We start from the raw sequence: 17528 nt of genomic DNA, 5'->3' as shown, positions 1-17528 counted from the left end.
CAATGACCAAAATAATCATATATGCTGTCACTGTGTTACTTATGGATGGAATTATAGTGAAGATAAATTATTCCCCTTTTTGCGAGGGACCTCCTGGGACCTCCTCAACGACCCTGGGGGTCCTCGGACCCCACTTTGAGAACCATCGGATTAAGGTATGTAAAATGACATCATTACCTAATACCACGCTGCGAACAGCAGAAACCAAGCGGTCCCGACTACAGCAAATGTGTCAAAATGATTATGCCTCTCTAAGCCTATTTATTATTATTTTTTTGTATTTCATAATGTAGTTTTTGGCGGTGTTGGCCTATGCAAGATCCAGAAGGAGAGAAAAAAGGGGGCAGTGCTGTGGTGCTGCTGACGTGAGAGAGAGAGAGAGAGAGAGAGAGAGAGAGAGAGAGAGAGAGAGAGAGAGAGAGAGAGAGAGAGAGAGAGAAATGCACCGTTAATGAGAATCTGACGTCAAGTCAGAGAGATTATAGCGAGTACAAAGCCGGAAATACAGCGTGGCCACATTGACCGAACATTATTTAAGTATTTTAGCTGTCTTATAGCTTTCTTATTGTTTGTAAATGACAGTGTGTCAATATACTGTTTGTTTGTCCTATTAATACATAATAAACATAAAGGTTTTGATTTGGGCTATTTGGATTTGTGGTATTTGGCCAATAAAATATTACATCAATTATATACATATTTATTTTTTATTTGCAAGATTGATGAAACCAAAAAGATACGTATAATACATAAATAATAAATACATTTGATTTTTATTTATAGAGTGCTTTTTAATATACTCAAAGATGCTTAATGTAGTCAGTAATCAATTATGAATCGTGTAGTTACTTTCCAAAAAGGTTCTGAATAAGGACAACGCCAAAGTAAATCCAATGGAGTTTCTGGGTGACGCTCATTATACTTCTGAAGAACAGTTTGCAGGATAAAATCTGACCATAGCCAAACAACTAGAGCTCACAGGAAACAGTCGAAGAACATCTGTGAAAGTGAAAATGAATACTGTAGTGTTTTGTTAAACAGCTCAATTTGTCAAGTAGTGCCACATAACTTTTCTTTGGTAGTGGTGGTGGTGGGAGGTCGTCTCTTTACTATTGTTATGCACAGATTCTTCAATTTATGCTCTTACGTTTTATGTCATGTGGCACTGTCTACCTCTTTATTTCACCATAGGGTCATCTCAGATGTATACTTGTATATAGGTGATTGACGATAAAGAGAGTCTGAGTTTAATTAATGTTCTTTGGTCACGTGTGGAATTCAACTGGCTTTTATTTTGAAGACTATGGCCGGAAGCTGCGTCTGTCCTTACTGCTTGCTTGACTCCTCAGTGTGGAGTGGAAAACGGACTGTCGCTGAAGAGCAAAGGAGAGGAGAGAGGTGAAAAAAGCAGTGAAATGGTGTAAAAGCCCAACGACTCCAACCCGAGCCAGGGGACAAACGAGCAGGGACGACGCACGAGGATTATTGTTCTTATTATAATTATCATTAAAGTCAGTAAACTCCCGCTTTTTGATGCTGTCCTCACGGAGGTTTGAGCCAATAACGGACTTATTGGTCGGCTGAACCATGCAGAGGCTGCTGCTCCTGAGTTTGGTGTTGAGTTTTCAAACTGGTAAGACTGCAATTCTCTCTCTTTTTAGCGCAGAAGAGACGGCGAGTAATGGTTAAACAGATTATGATGTGAAGCAACTGAGGCTTAAAAAACAGACAGAGCTCTCCGCTGGTATTCATTCTGTTGTGTGTGTGTGTGTGTGTGTGTGTGTGTGTGTGTGTGTGTGTGTGTGTGTGTGTTTGTGTGTGTGTGTGTGTGTGTGTGTGTGTGTGTGTGTGTCTTTCTGTGTGTGTGTGTGTTGGAGAAAGAAAAAGAGAGAGCCGTTTAACATGATTTCATTGCCATATGAACCGCAGCAATGGATCACCTTAGATGTGTGTGTGTGTGTGTGTGTGTGCGTGCACGTGCAGCTACGTGTGAGCGCGCGCGCGTGTGTGTGACTGCGTGTCCGCACCGCAGCAATGGATCACCACACTTTTTATGATCATTGTCGCGCGCCTCTGTACGCGTGCGATTACAGGCGCCCGATTACACGCGCGCGCGTGTGCGTCCAACTTGAACATGACTGGTGCACGCGCGCCCACCGGCCTAAATGACCTTTTGCATGTGACAAACCCCCGGTGCCGTAATTCAGACGGGCCGTGGTGAGGCGCTGAGGACGTGACGGGAATGACAGTGATTGACCAGCGCTGCTCTACATGCCAGCAGCACTCCCACACTGCTATCGCATCTGAATGGCTTGTCAGTCAGTGAGACCTCTGCTACCAACCCCTGTAGTGATCCTGTAGTGAAAGGCAGCTTATATTGCCTTCTCTCCCCATCTCCCCCCCCCCCTCACCATACACCACCCCAGTGCTGCTCCTGTCCTGGTTTCCTACCTGTGTGCCTGACACCAAAGCCCATCTTCACCCCCTTTCTGTTGCCTTCCTCCGTGCATTTCAACAGCACAATGAGGCGTGTGCAGCAGCATCGCCATGCATCTGTTCCCCCTCCATACCTGTGGGGTGCCAGGTAGGCTATTGGCTTATGATAATCACAACTGTAGCAGAGTTGCTAGGAGACAGGAGGCTGGATGAGGAGGAGAGGATGGTTGTAATTTCTCTAAGCTACCTGTTTGATCAAGGCATATCTGTGTGTCGTCGTGGCCGCGCAGCCACAGCAAACCTCCCTTTTTTTTTCTTTTTTTTTTCCTATTGTCTACCTTGGCTGACCGGGAGCGTGCGTGGCTGGCTGCTGGCCGGCCAGCCGACCACTCCATCATAGGTAGGGGGCGTGTTCGGGGAAGGGAAGGTATGGAAAGGGATGATGTCACCGTGTCTGCCAGGCTTTGTATCACTCAGCCTGGTGCGCTGTGCTCAGCATCCACCCAGTGTGTGTTGCTGAGGGTTCACACCAGCACACGACATCGACTTTTACATACAGTAAGAAGCAGGTACCTTTTCATCGACACATCAGGCTGTCCGTGAATCCACATATGACACAGTCTGGCAACCGTCGCAGCACACACACATACACATACACACACACACACACACACCCCTCCCCGTTCTCTCCATCGAGACCCCTTGTTACTGTCACATGCTGTTGCCCTGTTTGTCCACTCATAAACAGTTCAGTCCACATGACTAGCTCAGTAACACATGTTCTTACAGATGTGCATAAGCACACACACACACACGCAGGCACACACACACACACACACACACACACACACACACACACACACACACACACACGCACACAAAACTAATTTACATGTGTGAAGCCTTGTGTCCTATTGTCTGTTGTTGCACTGTTTCAACGGTGTAATCCATTATTACTCCACGTTGGGCTCCCCCAGACACAGATATTTGCTCTGCAAGGCTCTCCCGAAGACAAGTTTAGCAGGCTGTAAATAGGGCTGTGTGTTGCTCAGTCAATGGTGTAAAACATGTAGGTCTCAAATGTTGCACTGTGGTTTTTGGGTTTGAAAACACAAGAGGAGTAGACACAATTCTTCACATCCAGAGAGAGCTGAAATGAATACCACTTCAAAAAAGAAAACAAATACTGTAGATTTGGAAGCATTTTTCCTTAAAAGCACCCAGACTTTTATATCTTCATTAGACAAGTAAAACAGTATTTCACAGCCTGCAATTTGCACACAGGTAATTGCCTACTAGTGCTAATGATTGGATGGTTATTAGCCAAGCAGCTAATTAAAGCTTTGGTGCATCACAATGTTTTTATGTTACTCAGTGATCAGTGATACAGCTGCGACCAGAACTATATCTCTACTAGCAACATCACCAGTGGAGTGATTGATTTAGTATCCTGGCCTTGTATCTACATACCAACCTGGTAATAAGTCCCAAGCAAGTGCCACCATTAACGCAGCTGTTAAATGTTACTGCATAATCAATCATTGCAAACACACTCCTTTAACTTCCTAATGAGTAGGAGAGCCTTGAGGTTGGACTTGCAGCACTGCACCTTTAGCCCAGACGGTGGTCTGAAATGCTGACTCCGACAAAGACTCCAGTGCAGGTGTACCATTTGTCAGCCTGTGTCCTTTTGTGCGGACCGAAGCCACGAGCTGCTGCTGCTGCTGTTGCTGCTGCCGCTGCTGCCCGTACTGTACGCTCAAGCTCTGAATCACACAGTGGAGCCGTGAATCATAGACCTCAGACGGATTCCTGTGTTGTGCTCAGCAAAGAAAATATTCAAATGCTGGAAGAGTCAGAGACATTCAGGGGGCTTTTACACCCAGAAAAAGAAGGGTTCCTCGAGGGTTGTTTAGTCAGGGATGTAGCGGTTCAACTGTTATATGTGTAATGTTAATGACTCAAAGTGCATTATAATAGTTCAAATAAAAATGAATGATTAGGACAGCATCATAAAGAATCAAGTACGGCACTAAAACACTCTTAGAGACGCTGATTTAACAACATTTTATGCATTCTTTCCAGTAATAATCTGTGACATTTTTATCTAAATAAATTCCAATTTTTCCACCTCTATCACTGATTCATATACAGTGACACAAGATACTGCCAGTGTGTGCAATCCTTTTCTTTTGCCGGGGGGGTGGGGGGGTGGGGTGTCCTTTATCACACAGAAAGTGATGTGTTTTATGTCCCTCACAATAAATAAAAGAATAGAGTAGTTAGTCTGAGCTAATCTCGCATAGCCAGACCTCTGTCTCATTAGGCTCATTCAGATTTGGAGAAATTCAAAAGTTGGTTAAAAAAGGATGGGGACACAGCGGGCTGTAATAACCACTAAAACTGCACTGAGGAGAACTTGTTTCTGCTCAGATAATGACTATGAGATTAAATGTGTGCAGTATTGGCAATCATGGCTGGTGAAGTGAAGACAAAAAAGCGAATCACCTACAGACTTGTCAAGATCCTCCAATGGGGATCTTGTGGATGACCACATACACAAAACTATTTATAGCGCTGCAAACCTCTCTGAAAGCGTCCTACCATGGCACGAGCCTAACGAACCATTTTGCGGTGCTTTACCGAACCCTTTCCGACTCAGAGTGTAGATCTGGAGTGACATATGTAGCGAGGCAGAAGTCTGTTTTTAATTTCGATCCCAGTGAGCGATATGTAGCTCCGAAGCATCCTACCGTTAATATGTGAATTCGGGTCATGGTTTTTATGGGATCTGAATGAAGCCTATTTACCCAAAAGCATCTCTAATTGACATCAGCCACTGAATGCAATCACTGAACCAGTTGTAAAGCTCAATCTGGGAATGAAGCCTGTGATGTTATAATGTACATCCACGCCTGTTGTTCTCCATTGGGTTCCATTCAATCAACAAATTCTTGGCATTTCTATCCCGGTGGGTGTTTGTCAATGTGTGACATGTTGATTGCTTCTCTCAGTTGATATGTTTGTTTAAGGGCATTCCTCTGGACACAAGTGTCCTGTAATGCTTTTTGAAGTGGTGCTTGGGAAGAAGAAGCAGCTTGCGTGCCTGCTTTCGGATGATCCAGTAAAAAGCCGATAGGGTACAGAAGTATTTAGTTGGATAATTCATTATCAAACTTGTGGTCGGAGATAAATTCAATCAAAAGTGTACACATTTCCTTTGAGCATCCTCAACAGCTATGTGAATGTTTCTGTGAAGCCCCAGGATTTAAAGGCCCCATAATCTGATTGTGTTTGACAGGCCGGGGGCATCGAAGTTATAAAAAGAAAGAGGAAAAAAAAAACATCCCCTTAAAAATGTTTCTTTATGCAGAGTCCCCCGAGCAAGAGAGGAACACTTTATCACATCTGACTGAATCTATTGGCCTTGTTTTCCAAAACTACACGGCCACATTCTGCAGGGAGGACCAATTCGGGGTGATGGAGGAGGGGGGTTTACAGAAAAACTTGTTTGGGGTGAAAAGGAGGGGGAACAAAGAGGGGTAGTCTCGCGGGCAGGTGGGTGAAGCCTGATCGAGAGTGATTAGACTTTTTTTTTTTTGTTTGTTTTAGAGGTGGTGAGGTGGGGGGGGGAGGCAGTATTATAGTGTGGGAGGAGGGTGTGCTGGATGAAAAGAAAAGCGAACCGGGGGAGAGCAGAGAGAGGGACGAGGACGAAGGAGGAGGAGTGGTCGGGAGGCCAGCGGCGCAGAGAAAGGGACTATTACTCAGGCTTGACTGCTCCCTCAGTGGGGACAGTGAAGCTGCTCATTCAGACAGAATATGGTCGAGGCCGGTTCAAAGGCTACATTTGCGCTGGAATCGGGAGTGATTGAACCCACATCTGAGGTGCCAGCCCAGCTCTTCCCCTGCCTAGTCCCCGCTGAGGTTAATTGGCATTAATCGGTGTTGCTGTTAACTTTCTTTTTCGCTTCTGCGGCTTTCTCTCCCAGCACCAGCCCTTTTTCTGCTTACTAAAGTTCATTCTTTCTCTCTATCTGTCCCCTCCAGGACTTCTTTTTTTTCAATCTGCCTCTTTTTTCTTCTTCTTCTGCCCCCTCTAAACCTCCTCCCCCCCCACCCCCATCCACCACTTCTCCTTCTCTTTCCATCTACCCCTTTCTCTCTCCTGCTCTCTAATAAGTTCCAGATGTGGTTCTTGCATTCCTCTGGTCGGTGGAGAGAGAAAGAGAAGAGAGGGGAGGGAAGGGGTGGTATGAGTCGTTGAGGGGGGGGTGGAGGGAGGAGGAGGAGGGCGTGGGGGGGAGGGGGGGGGGGGGGGGTGCAGGAGAAGAAGCACATGAATTAAAACAGGGAGCACATGATGAGGAAGAGGAGCCCATGTACTGTAACATAGACGCACACATACACACACGCACACACAACCAACCACTGGAAAACATGCACACACACAAGCTAAAAGGAGGGAGAATGGATGGGTTTGTGTGTGTGCGCGTAAGGGGAAGGGGGGAGGGAGGGGGGATGTCGGTCCTGTAACCTCAAAAGTTTTGGGACATTCTCCCCTCCTCCTTCTCTTCTCTCTCTTTTCCCCCACTCCTCCTCACCCCCCTCCCTCCGCAGGAATGTGGCTGACGCTGATGATGTCACTTCATTTCTTTGCTCTCCCAGTTTCTGCTCCTCAACAGGGACAGGAGCGAGAGAGAGAGAGAGAGAGAGAGAGAGAGGGAGGGACAGAGCTAGAGAGAGATTCGACTTGCTCCATCCATCTTCCCTTTACGATAACAACATTAGGGTCAGCCGTCCAACTAAATCGGTTACCACTGCAACGCAGCGCTCGCCGTCTCCTCGTCATGTAATATAACAGCCTGCAGGCTAAATTGTTGCGGACTACAAATAATGAGTGAGCCATCTCTTAGTAGTACTAATCATCGGTGGCTTGGAAGTCCAGTCATTAAAACAATGTTGTGCAGATGCTTTACTTAGTCAAAGACTGCCTCTGCCCACTTAACTATACCCTCGGGTTTATGCTTACCTTAACTCAGTTTAATCATGTTCTTAGTTCAAGATTTACCTAGTTTACATGTGTTTGTTCTCAAGTTGATTAAAGAAACACTACATGTCCTAAAGTGTGTGGAGAACGGGTATTTATCTTCTGCCTCCACACTTCTGGGAAGGCCCTCCAGAAGATGTTGGAACCTGGCTGCAGGGATTTGTTCCCGTTCGGCCTCAAGGTCGGTCACTGATGTGGGAGATAAGGCCTGGCTCACATTTGGCATTCCAGTTCATCCCAAAAGTGTTGTATGGGGTTGAGGTCAGAGCTCTGTGCATGCCAGTCAAGTACTTTTGCACAAAACTGGGAGAAACATTTTTGTTATGGACTTGACTTTGTACACGGGGGCATTTTCATTTTGGAACAGCAAAATTGGAAGTACACTACTGTCTTAAGTATTATTTCATGCTGTAGCATTAAGATTTCCCTGAATTGCAGCTATGGGCTCTAGCAAAAACATTACAAACAACCTTGAAGAAAGTACACAAAGGTATATGGACATACTTTTGGCCACAATTGGACACAAAAAAAGCAGAAATCTTTGTTTTTCTGAAAAGATTTATTATCTATTTATTGTTGTGGGTTTTAGGATGATCACCAGTTGGAAGTCAGAGTTTACAACTGGTTTTGAGTTCCTAATATATTAGACGATTTTTTCTAATGATATCAAAAGTCTTCACAGTCACACAACTCACTTTCTAGTCTTTTGTTTGCTACCAACAAAGAAGCCTCGCCTTCACAGCGTCAGTACAATATACACTGGTGGTGATATTGGCGAGGGGCTGTGCATGAATATTACTTCACTCAAGGAGGTCAAGGCCCCGAGCTTTTATTGGACGGTTTGTGACAGATGACATTGCGAGAAGCTACAGTACATAGCAATAAAATTAGATTGCACTGGATTGAATTAAAGCAGACCTTGGGAGGAGGTGATTTATTGATGGGACGCTGCTTGTAAAATAGTCCTGCTGGATTCCATCACTGTGCTGTACTGTAATGTGAGGTGGACTGGCAGAACCATCTGAAAGCTGTCACACTTGATGGTGCGGATGTTTACTTGCAAGATCACGTGGCTTTTGGAGGCGGAGCGGCTTCAGGAATGGGTCGCTGCCCAAAATCAATGGGGAACCACTGCTGTGAAGTATTGATTTATTATGATATCGATTGTGCCAGGCGAATTCAGTGGCGACCCCTGCACTACAAGCTTCACGGCGCACTACTGCAGACTAGCAGCTTGATATGTATCCCCTTGTTCAAGCTTATCCAGAGGACAGCTATTGTTAGTTCTGGTCACCCTTGGTTACTGCGGAGTATTCTTTGTCAGCCGCTCGGCATGTTGGCCGCACAAAGGCTCGTGGATTACCAGCGACGGGCCGGCTTTCCAGCGCTTGAGCATATTCATGTGCCCGTAATGTGTCAGATGCCTCGTCCATGAATTATCATATTACCCACCACTGATCCTGGGGTTGCCATGGCCACTGTGTCTATCATTGTGTCAGTGGTCCTCACTGGCTGTAGCCATGGTAACAATGTCTGTAACAGAGGTTTGGTACAAATAAAGCTCTTCAGATGTGAAATGCGTGTATGAGTGGAGCCCCAGAGAATGCAAGGGTGGCACACACACACACACACACTATGGCTGCACACACAAGCTGATACACATACATTGATAGAAAATAATGTGTGCACACTAATTTTGATAAAACAGTGTGCATGATGTGTGCATTGTACACTCTCATACACACTATAGGAAGGAATCATTTCCCCTCCCGCCATTTCCAAATAAACCTGTTTCCACAGCAACCATTTTGATAGTAATGGAGAGAAGAAATGAGAGGGAGGACTGATGGAGGGAAAGTGAAGTAGCGTACAGTCGGAGGTGGAAAAGGTAGACGGCGCCCAGGAAGGGAATAAAATGTTAGGTGAAGGGAAGAAGGAGGAGTGATCATTTCTAAGTAGATGCCTCCCAGACAAAAGGAAGTGAATAGGGAATGAGAAGAGGGCAAGGCCACAAAAGAGAGGAAGAAAGAGAGAGGTCGCTGACTGCTAGTAAGGGGGAGGACAGCAAGGTAAGATGACAGAGGAAGGGAGCGAGCAGGCAGACAATGCGGCAAACAAAAGAAGGAGTCTCTGTCTCTTTCTCCTCCTGGTTCTTTCTCCCCTCTACCCTAATCTTCCCCGTGCTCCGTCCCCACCTCCAGGAGTCACCTTTGTGTTTGAGTGACATGGTGTCAGCAGGCTCAGTGGGTCGCCTCCTTTCACTCTCTGCCTCTCTCCATCTATGTCTCTCATCGGTTCCTATAGCGCCATCACCATGGTGATGGGTTATTATGGCCATCCTGCTAGGCGGCCATGTTGTTGAGAGAAAGCAGGCACAGGTGGTAGAGTTCCCACAGCCAGATAAATCGATGGAGAAACACTCGTAAAGTACATGGATACAGTTGAGAGCTGAAATGATCAGTTGATTAGTTAGTGTATTGATGGAACATTACGTGATTGAAATTTTGATAATCAATTCGTTGTTTTGATGCTTTGTGATGAAAAACAAAGATCGCCAAAGATTTGCTGTTTTCAGCTTCTCAAATCTGAAGATTCATTGCTTCTCTATCTATATATTTATATCTTTGAGTTTTGAACTGTTGGACAAAGTTAGCAGTTTGAAGATGCCACTTTGGGCTCATTCACTAAATGATTGATCAATTCATTGGGAAAATAAACGTTACTTGCATTCCTACATACATTATGTACAGTATAAAGTGCACCATGCATACATAAAAATGTATGTAGGTTACATGCATACATAAAGTAGTGCATGTATACATACACAGTTCATAGTGCTGCTCATGTCTTCAAGTCATCTTTTTAGGAGCTATAACAAACAGCATAGTTTATGTTTTGTTGAAGTTTTCTGAATGAAAAAGGAACTTAAAAAGACTCCAATAATAAAGCTCCAGTGCTCTCATGCACACACACACAGATCAGTCCATCCGTCACTGCATAGACTGACTGACAGACTGACTGCTTGATGTATTTACAGTCATATACAGCAAACGGGGAGAGGGTGAGTCAGTGCCGCATGACTCCTATGGCTGCAACTTTCTCCTGAAACAATGATGTCATCCTCCTCCATCACACTTCACAGCGCTGTCTGTGGACCTCGCCATCTCTTTGTTCTCCTATTCCTGCATCTCATTGTCAGGCAGCCCCTCTATAACACCAACACATCGGCCACACGCAGCGGCGATATGGAATTAGACAGATAACAAAATCAATTTGGAGCGGATTGACTAACAGTGAAGAGAGTTGGGGGAGGTGGAGAAATAATGAGACCAGTGCGGCCGCCTGTCTATTAATTGGATAGGTGGAGGGAGGATGAGGTCATTGAAAAATGTTTTTTCAGAAAAATGGGTGTACCGAACACAAGGGAGGGTTTCATCAGACACCCAGATGCTCATACGCGTGTGCGCTCACAGACACGCTTGTACAGAAAACTTTTTTTGGGCAGTTACTTTACACGTCAGCTGTTGCTATGGTGATGCAAGTCTGTGATCCAGCTGAAGCGCGGGATTGGCTGGAGAGGAGTGAGGGAGATCAAGGCAGGGGGACTTTGTTGGAGGGGTACAGAGGAGTACAGGGGAGGGGGCCAGACACAAAGATAATTAGATCGATACATAACAATCCATACAAATGGCATTTTATTTAATAGCGTTTGATTCAGTAAGCTTGAATGCCACCAGTGAACCTTTCCCAGAAGTCTCTATGGCATCACTTCCAACCTTGTCTCCTGTCCCGCACAGAGAGAAGCTAAGCAAGCTTGTAGTTAAATGCTGAAAAGCAAGCTTTGACATTCGCCACCTAACAGCAGGGTGTGTGGCAAATTAAGAATTACAGGGCATATGAGCTGCACACTTACTAAAAATAGCTCCAAACATCTTTGCATGCATATACCCTTTCAGTAATTTTCAGCAACAAATTGACGGTTCATTACCTTGCTATTAAAACACCATTGCATGGTGCGAGAGGTGCTCTTGGGCTAAATTTCTGTGGTGGTTCACACTATGGCGGCGTGTGGCCATGCTTTTGGTGAGTCACCCGGCGAGGCAGTGCATGCTCGCCTTTGGCTTTGTGTCTGCTTTGACAAGCCGAGGTTGGTGTCACAGTGTCTGCAGGGGCTGTTGTCCTCGGCCCCCAGATTAATCCTAATCCCTTTCCAAACTTTGACTAGGGCTGTACTTAATCCTAGACTGAACTGAGACCCGTTCCCAATGGAGATGGAGATGCTCCGCTGGTTTGACGCTTTAGTCCGAGTTGTGGTGTAATCCATGTTCAGGAAACCGCCTCTACGTGTCGATTATATGTTTGGGGTTTAGAGTGGTTGTGTTTGTGTGTGTGTTGACAGGAAATGGTTAGCCCATGTGGTGAAGGTTAGGTCATTTGTACTGCATGCTTTTGTTTGTGTGTGAGAGTCCATGTGTATGTGGTCATGGTCACAGCTTTTTGTGACCGTGGTCTTTGTGTGGACAGGGTGCTCGGAGTCTCCCGGTGGTATCTTGGGGATCAGTGACTCAAGGAAATCAGGACACACTCTAAATTTGTCTCTGCAGCATAACCCACATAATGAAAGAATACAAGCTCCCTTGCATACACTCTGCTTTGCTCTGACTGCTGTCTGCTCGCAGATTTCCTTCTTTAAACACACAGACAGACTCACAGGCACATGCACTCATGTTGACAAGTGTTAACTGGGTAATATGGAAATCAGAAGGCGATGAGCACATGTTTAAATGAGTCAGTGTTTTCAGTCCTCAGCTTTGCATGGGTGTTTTCTCTGCAGATTGCGTAGCCTCCACTCAGGAGTATTCAGTTTGTATTATGTTTGTGGTTTACTGAGGCGGTTGAGGGAATACCTCCAGCTAGCATATCTGAGTTGGTGGAGGAAAGGATTTGCTTGCCCTCAGGCTACTGAGCTTGCGGGGTAGTTTAAACCCAGCTAAACTCTCTTTACACCCATGTATATCTGAGAAAAGGCTTTTCATGCTTTTTAAGATGGTATAAATCCACACTTTACATTCCAGTAATTAGCATTAAACAGATGCAAGTTTCATCAAATTAAGGTGCACACAGGAAATTAAAGCAAAAATCTATACTGCCTAGAAATATCTTTTGTTTATAATGGCAGTTTTTCTAAAATATCATTCTGATTATAAATTATCCACCTTAATTACCTCTACATCAACGTCATGTGCTTTCTACAATCGCTTGCATATACATACTGTATCGTAACTTCACTCCTTTTGTTATAAAATCTTGACAAAATAAGCATCACACACCTCTTAAGATGGCCATAATCACTATTCTTTTACTGTATGTACAATGGATCACATGACTACTTTTATGTGAAAGTGGTCGCTCGGTGAATTATCACCTGATTCTGCAGCCTTTGTAGCATCTTTCAGCTCATTATTTTGGTGTTACAGCTCGCAACTCTAATATTTTGGTTCACCATTGTTTCCAGCAGCAGCAGGCAGCTGTTTTCTCTAAGAACCCATTGTATGTTACCTACCAATCACCAAGTGACAAACAGGCAATGTTAGCGACTAGCTGGTGAACATTTAGCAGCTTAAGAGCCAGATATTCTCTTAGGATAGACCAAAAACAGAGCTCAAAGAATACAAACATTGGACGTATTGCCCAGAAAACAACTCCAAACGAATGCTTGTGTCTAGCTGAATGTGTAAATGAGCAACTGTAAGATGATAATGTGTCAGTGTTATGTATATGTCTGGTTTCCGCTGCCCTCAAGTGACCCCTCCCCAGAAATGGCCAACTAACTTTGACTGAAAACTGTGAGTTCATCATGGACGGCACAGTAAGAGGCTGATTGAGAAAATAGATTTTCAGGCCCTTTAAGCTTTAATGTCATCATTTTCAAAAGTGTCATCAAAACACACATCGAAAGAAGCCAAATTAACCAACCAGATCCTAATTCTACTGGAAAAAATGTATTGACTTTATATAGCTTGGTAATAGTTGGAGTTTCCCATTCACCTCAGATGTACAGTACAGATGTAGTTTTCCAGTAACCATTCAGAGAATCACGTAATTAGTACATTTCTGCATCAAATTCAAATTTGAGGTAATGGGATTGCCGGCTGGTGAAAATATGAATTCTTGTGGTGCCTTTTCATAATTTTTGCATTTAAAGGCCTTTATCTTTGTTGTACAACTGCAAAACATCTATCTACATGCCTCTTTATATAGCAAAGATGCATGGCTTTGCAACTAATTCGATATAATTGCACTTTTCAGCTTTTCATAGCCAATCATTGTTATGTTGTTTGGTTTGTTTATCTTACTTCATTAATCCTGTTGATTTGGGTGTTCCTCAGGGAGCAAATTAAGGGCCCCTATTGTTTTTCTTTTGGTTCAGTGCTGAATTATCCTAGGTATGCATGCTGCAGAGCTCCATCTGCATCTGATTCCCTTTTCACCATGTATCCTCGCTCATCTCCTTTATCTTCAGAATATTAATGTGCTGCACTGTCAGAAGCCATTGTTGTGATTGGTACGGAAATCTTTTTGCAAGACTGGGTTCTTTTGTATTATCAGGCATATTGTACCTCTGCAAATCACACCAAATCTGACATGATAGGGGGAAAGTGCATGTCTGTGTATATGAAAGGGAGGGTAAAACGTGAGCGATAGGGACCAAGGGTCATGGTGGGGAAGCGGGAGGTGGGGTGCACAGGCATATGGTAGTTGTTTCAAAAAGAAAGTGAGAGAGATGGGAACCTTCAGAAAAGTGCTGGAGGGCTCTGAGGGAGAAGTGTGAGGGAATGAGAGAGGGAGTGTAAAGGAAAGAGGGGGGGAAACAAGTGATAAAAAAGTGAGAGAGGACAAGTGAGAAGGAGAGATGTAAATGGTAGGAGGTGAAGAAAAGGGAGCGGAGGGAAAAAGTGAGAGAGGAGAGAGACGGCTGAACGGGGGAATGAGAAAGAGAGGGAGAGAGAAAGTGCTGGAGGGCTGATATTTAATGTGATAAATGAGTTGTGACAGTCCGCCTCTAACCCCCTTCCAACCAGCGAGGAGGAGGAACACAGAAATAGAAAGCATTATGGGTAAAAGGACATATACAGCATTATATATGTATATAGAAAGAAGGAGTTGCATACATACTGTAAAGAAGGAGAGGTAGAGGAAAATCAGTGCATGCAAAAGGACATTCATAGACAGCATTATAGATGTACAAAGTGAAGGAGGCGAGTGGGGATGCATACATATAGAGGGTAAAGCAGAGAGTGAAGCAAAGCAATTTGGGTAAAGGACATACAACATTATAGAGAAAGAACAGAAGGAGAGAGGTAATGGCAGAGGAGGAGGAGGGTGAAGGGGGGTGTACAATGCAGCATTGGGTTAATGATCTACTGTACGAGATTCTTCGAAATAACAAGTGGGAGAAGGAAAAAATGTAAGCGAGAGACAAGATGGAAAGAAGGAAAATTTAAAGTGAGATGCAAATCGTCCTCAGTGATTGCATCTCCTCCATTGTACGGGTGTCATGTCTTCAAGGGACAGCTAATTACAACTTGTCATCATACAACGTGGAACAACAGCAGAGGGTTTCTTTCTTCTTTTTCCTCATATTAGACAGTTGGTTGGTGGGCCAGCATGCCACTGGTTTATCTGCTGTGGTAGTGGACTCCAGACAGGAGGGAGAGAGTCTAGTAGACAATGACAGCCACTGTAGTTTTGGTTGGGGAGTGGAAGCCTGGGAGATGACTCATAGGGAGGAATGAAGACGGGGGAAACAGAGAGAGAGAGAGAGACGAGAGGGAGGGCCTAAGAGAGTTTTGAAGAAATAAAAGTGAGGAACGAGAAGAAAAGGGGTGTGAGAGACCCTAGGGCTGAAGTTGCCTGTTTGATCTCCCAACTCTTCTCTCCTGAGTCAGCGTTAACCGCCTCTTCCTCCTCTTTCTTTCTCTTTCTTCTCTAACTGTGTTCTGATTTCCTCATTTATGACACCACCGTCTTTCCACGCTGCTCAACTGTTAACTCCTCGGCGGCGGTCAGCTAATGGCTGTAAGCCATGGTGTGATCAAAGATGGTAATCGTGGCATTCCATTGCAGCTGGGGGAATGCAGTTTTTAATCAATTAACCATAAAGCCAGAGATACAATAATATGCTATATCTGTGGTTTAGGCGATTTTACACTAGTTTCCCGCTGTGTGTACACATTAAGAATGAGAAAGTCCCTAACTTATTCCTGTCTTTCTCCCAATCCTCCCTTCTCCATCTGTCTGCCATCCTCCAGTGTGGACAGCAAGGTTCTCTCAGGAGCCGGCAGACCAGTCGGTGGTGCGGGGCCAGAGGGTGATCCTGTCCTGTGTTGTCTTCAACTACTCGGGCATTGTTCAGTGGACCAAAGATGGCCTGGCTCTGGGCATCGGAGAGGACCTGCGGGGTGAGACATCATACAGCCTCCTCAGGCTTCCTTCACTCTATTCAGCATGTGACTAAGATGGCTATTTCAAAGATGATTCTGATACTACTGGATTGAAGCTGCTGTGCTGCATATTTGAACATGAAATTTGGATAAATCTGGTGACCTTTTGAGTCCTTCATGGTCCTCATTCACACCACGATTGCAAAGACTCGTTTAATGTGTCCCACACTTTGCAGACTGCAGAGAGAAAGAAATGTGTTATGTGTAAAGCTTATCTTATGCTTACAGTGGCATCCACAACATTAGGGGTGCGGAGGGTCGGAGCACTGCTTCGCTTTGGCTTCTGTCATCTCCAAATTGAAACTCTGTGGAAGGACAAATTGCACAAAACCTGAACTGAAAAAGGAAACATTGGCATTGAAATGATTGGAAAAAGTTGTTTTTCATTGACAGTCTTCAGATTTTTTCACTCTTTTCAGTGACAGTTTTTTTTTTTATTTTACGCTGTCAGTTTTTTTCCAGTGTCACTGGTTTTCAGTTTCAACTTTCTGACGTTGTTTTGGTGTAGAGAGGAGGGGTTTGAAGGGGAGACTACATGCCCAGTATGCCTTGCGGTCTGATGATGATACCTGAGGGCTATGGTGGAGATTTTTAGCCAGACTGTAGGGTTGTTAATATGTCACTTTATTTAGTTTTAATATTTTTTTCAGGTGAGAGAGTAACCATATAGATTCCCAGTGGTCAGTTTATCTAAATAACGCCTATTGTAAATCTGCTGTGACGTTTTTGGAGATGTGAGGAGCAGCCGGCCTGGTGGACCAGCAGGTCATCTCAGCTGATAGCAGCCCAACTCCTGAGATGATGGCCTGGTCAACGTCTGTTGTCGATCTGCAGCTCTTTAGTAATTTACCACTGACTCTAATTTCTCTGTAGCATTTTGATATATAATATAATTCCTTTTGGATGATAAATGTTGGTCTCACAGATGAAATCCAAAAATTGTAGCTGCCACATTGGTTTGTTTGAATGTAAAGTGAAGCTTCATGTTTTTACTGGACAGAACGCCAGTGCTGCCTCTGGGGCTCTATATGTACAGATATCACCATATTTACATAAATATAAATGTATTAAAATGAACAGATCCGTCTATATTCAATTTCAAAAGTTTGAACAGTTAAACAGTATTAAAAATGAAATGTAATAACTGTCACTGAAAAAGGACAGACATGAAGAAAAAATCTGAAAACACATCATAATGCAAAAATATCAAGATGAGGTCATATCATAAAATTGTAAGATTGTCATTTTTTTAATGTCCATATTTTATTTTTCAGTGGAACTTGTTTCAGTGCCAATACAACTTTTTCCAATACTAGTTTTTCAATGCCAATGTTTCTTTTTTCTGTTCAGATTTTATTTTCAATGCCAAAATTGAACTGTCCTTTAAAACACACTGGTCCTTTAAGAGATGGGGATGTGAAATTGTTCAAGTGGAAGCTGAATAACAGTACTGGAATATACCTATATAAGGGGAACAGTTACTTTTCCATTGACAGTTATCACCTTGCCCCAGTTTTATGGTCTTGCTTAGCATTGCA

The 17528-nt window shown here is 44.1% G+C and overlaps 1 protein-coding gene across 3 annotated transcripts in view; it reads left to right on the top strand.

Moving 5' to 3' along the window:
• Positions 1-1349: 1349 nt before the first annotated feature.
• kirrel1a (kirre like nephrin family adhesion molecule 1a) overlaps positions 1350-17528 on the top strand; it is a 32614-nt gene continuing 16435 nt past the window's right edge. For all 3 annotated transcript variants that reach the window (XM_042402069.1, XM_042402070.1, XM_042402068.1), the window contains exons 1-2: positions 1350-1633; positions 15799-15948. In XM_042402069.1, the coding sequence (XP_042258003.1) occupies positions 1588-1633; positions 15799-15948 (196 nt within the window). In that variant the 5' untranslated portion in view covers positions 1350-1587. The remainder of the gene's footprint in view (positions 1634-15798; positions 15949-17528) is intronic.

The sequence above is a fragment of the Thunnus maccoyii genome, chromosome 22, assembly GCF_910596095.1.
Source record: "Thunnus maccoyii chromosome 22, fThuMac1.1, whole genome shotgun sequence".
Taxonomy (NCBI): Eukaryota; Metazoa; Chordata; class Actinopteri; order Scombriformes; family Scombridae; genus Thunnus; species Thunnus maccoyii.
The sequence above is the reverse complement of the archived record's forward strand: the minus strand, read 5'-3'. Positions and strand labels throughout refer to the sequence as shown.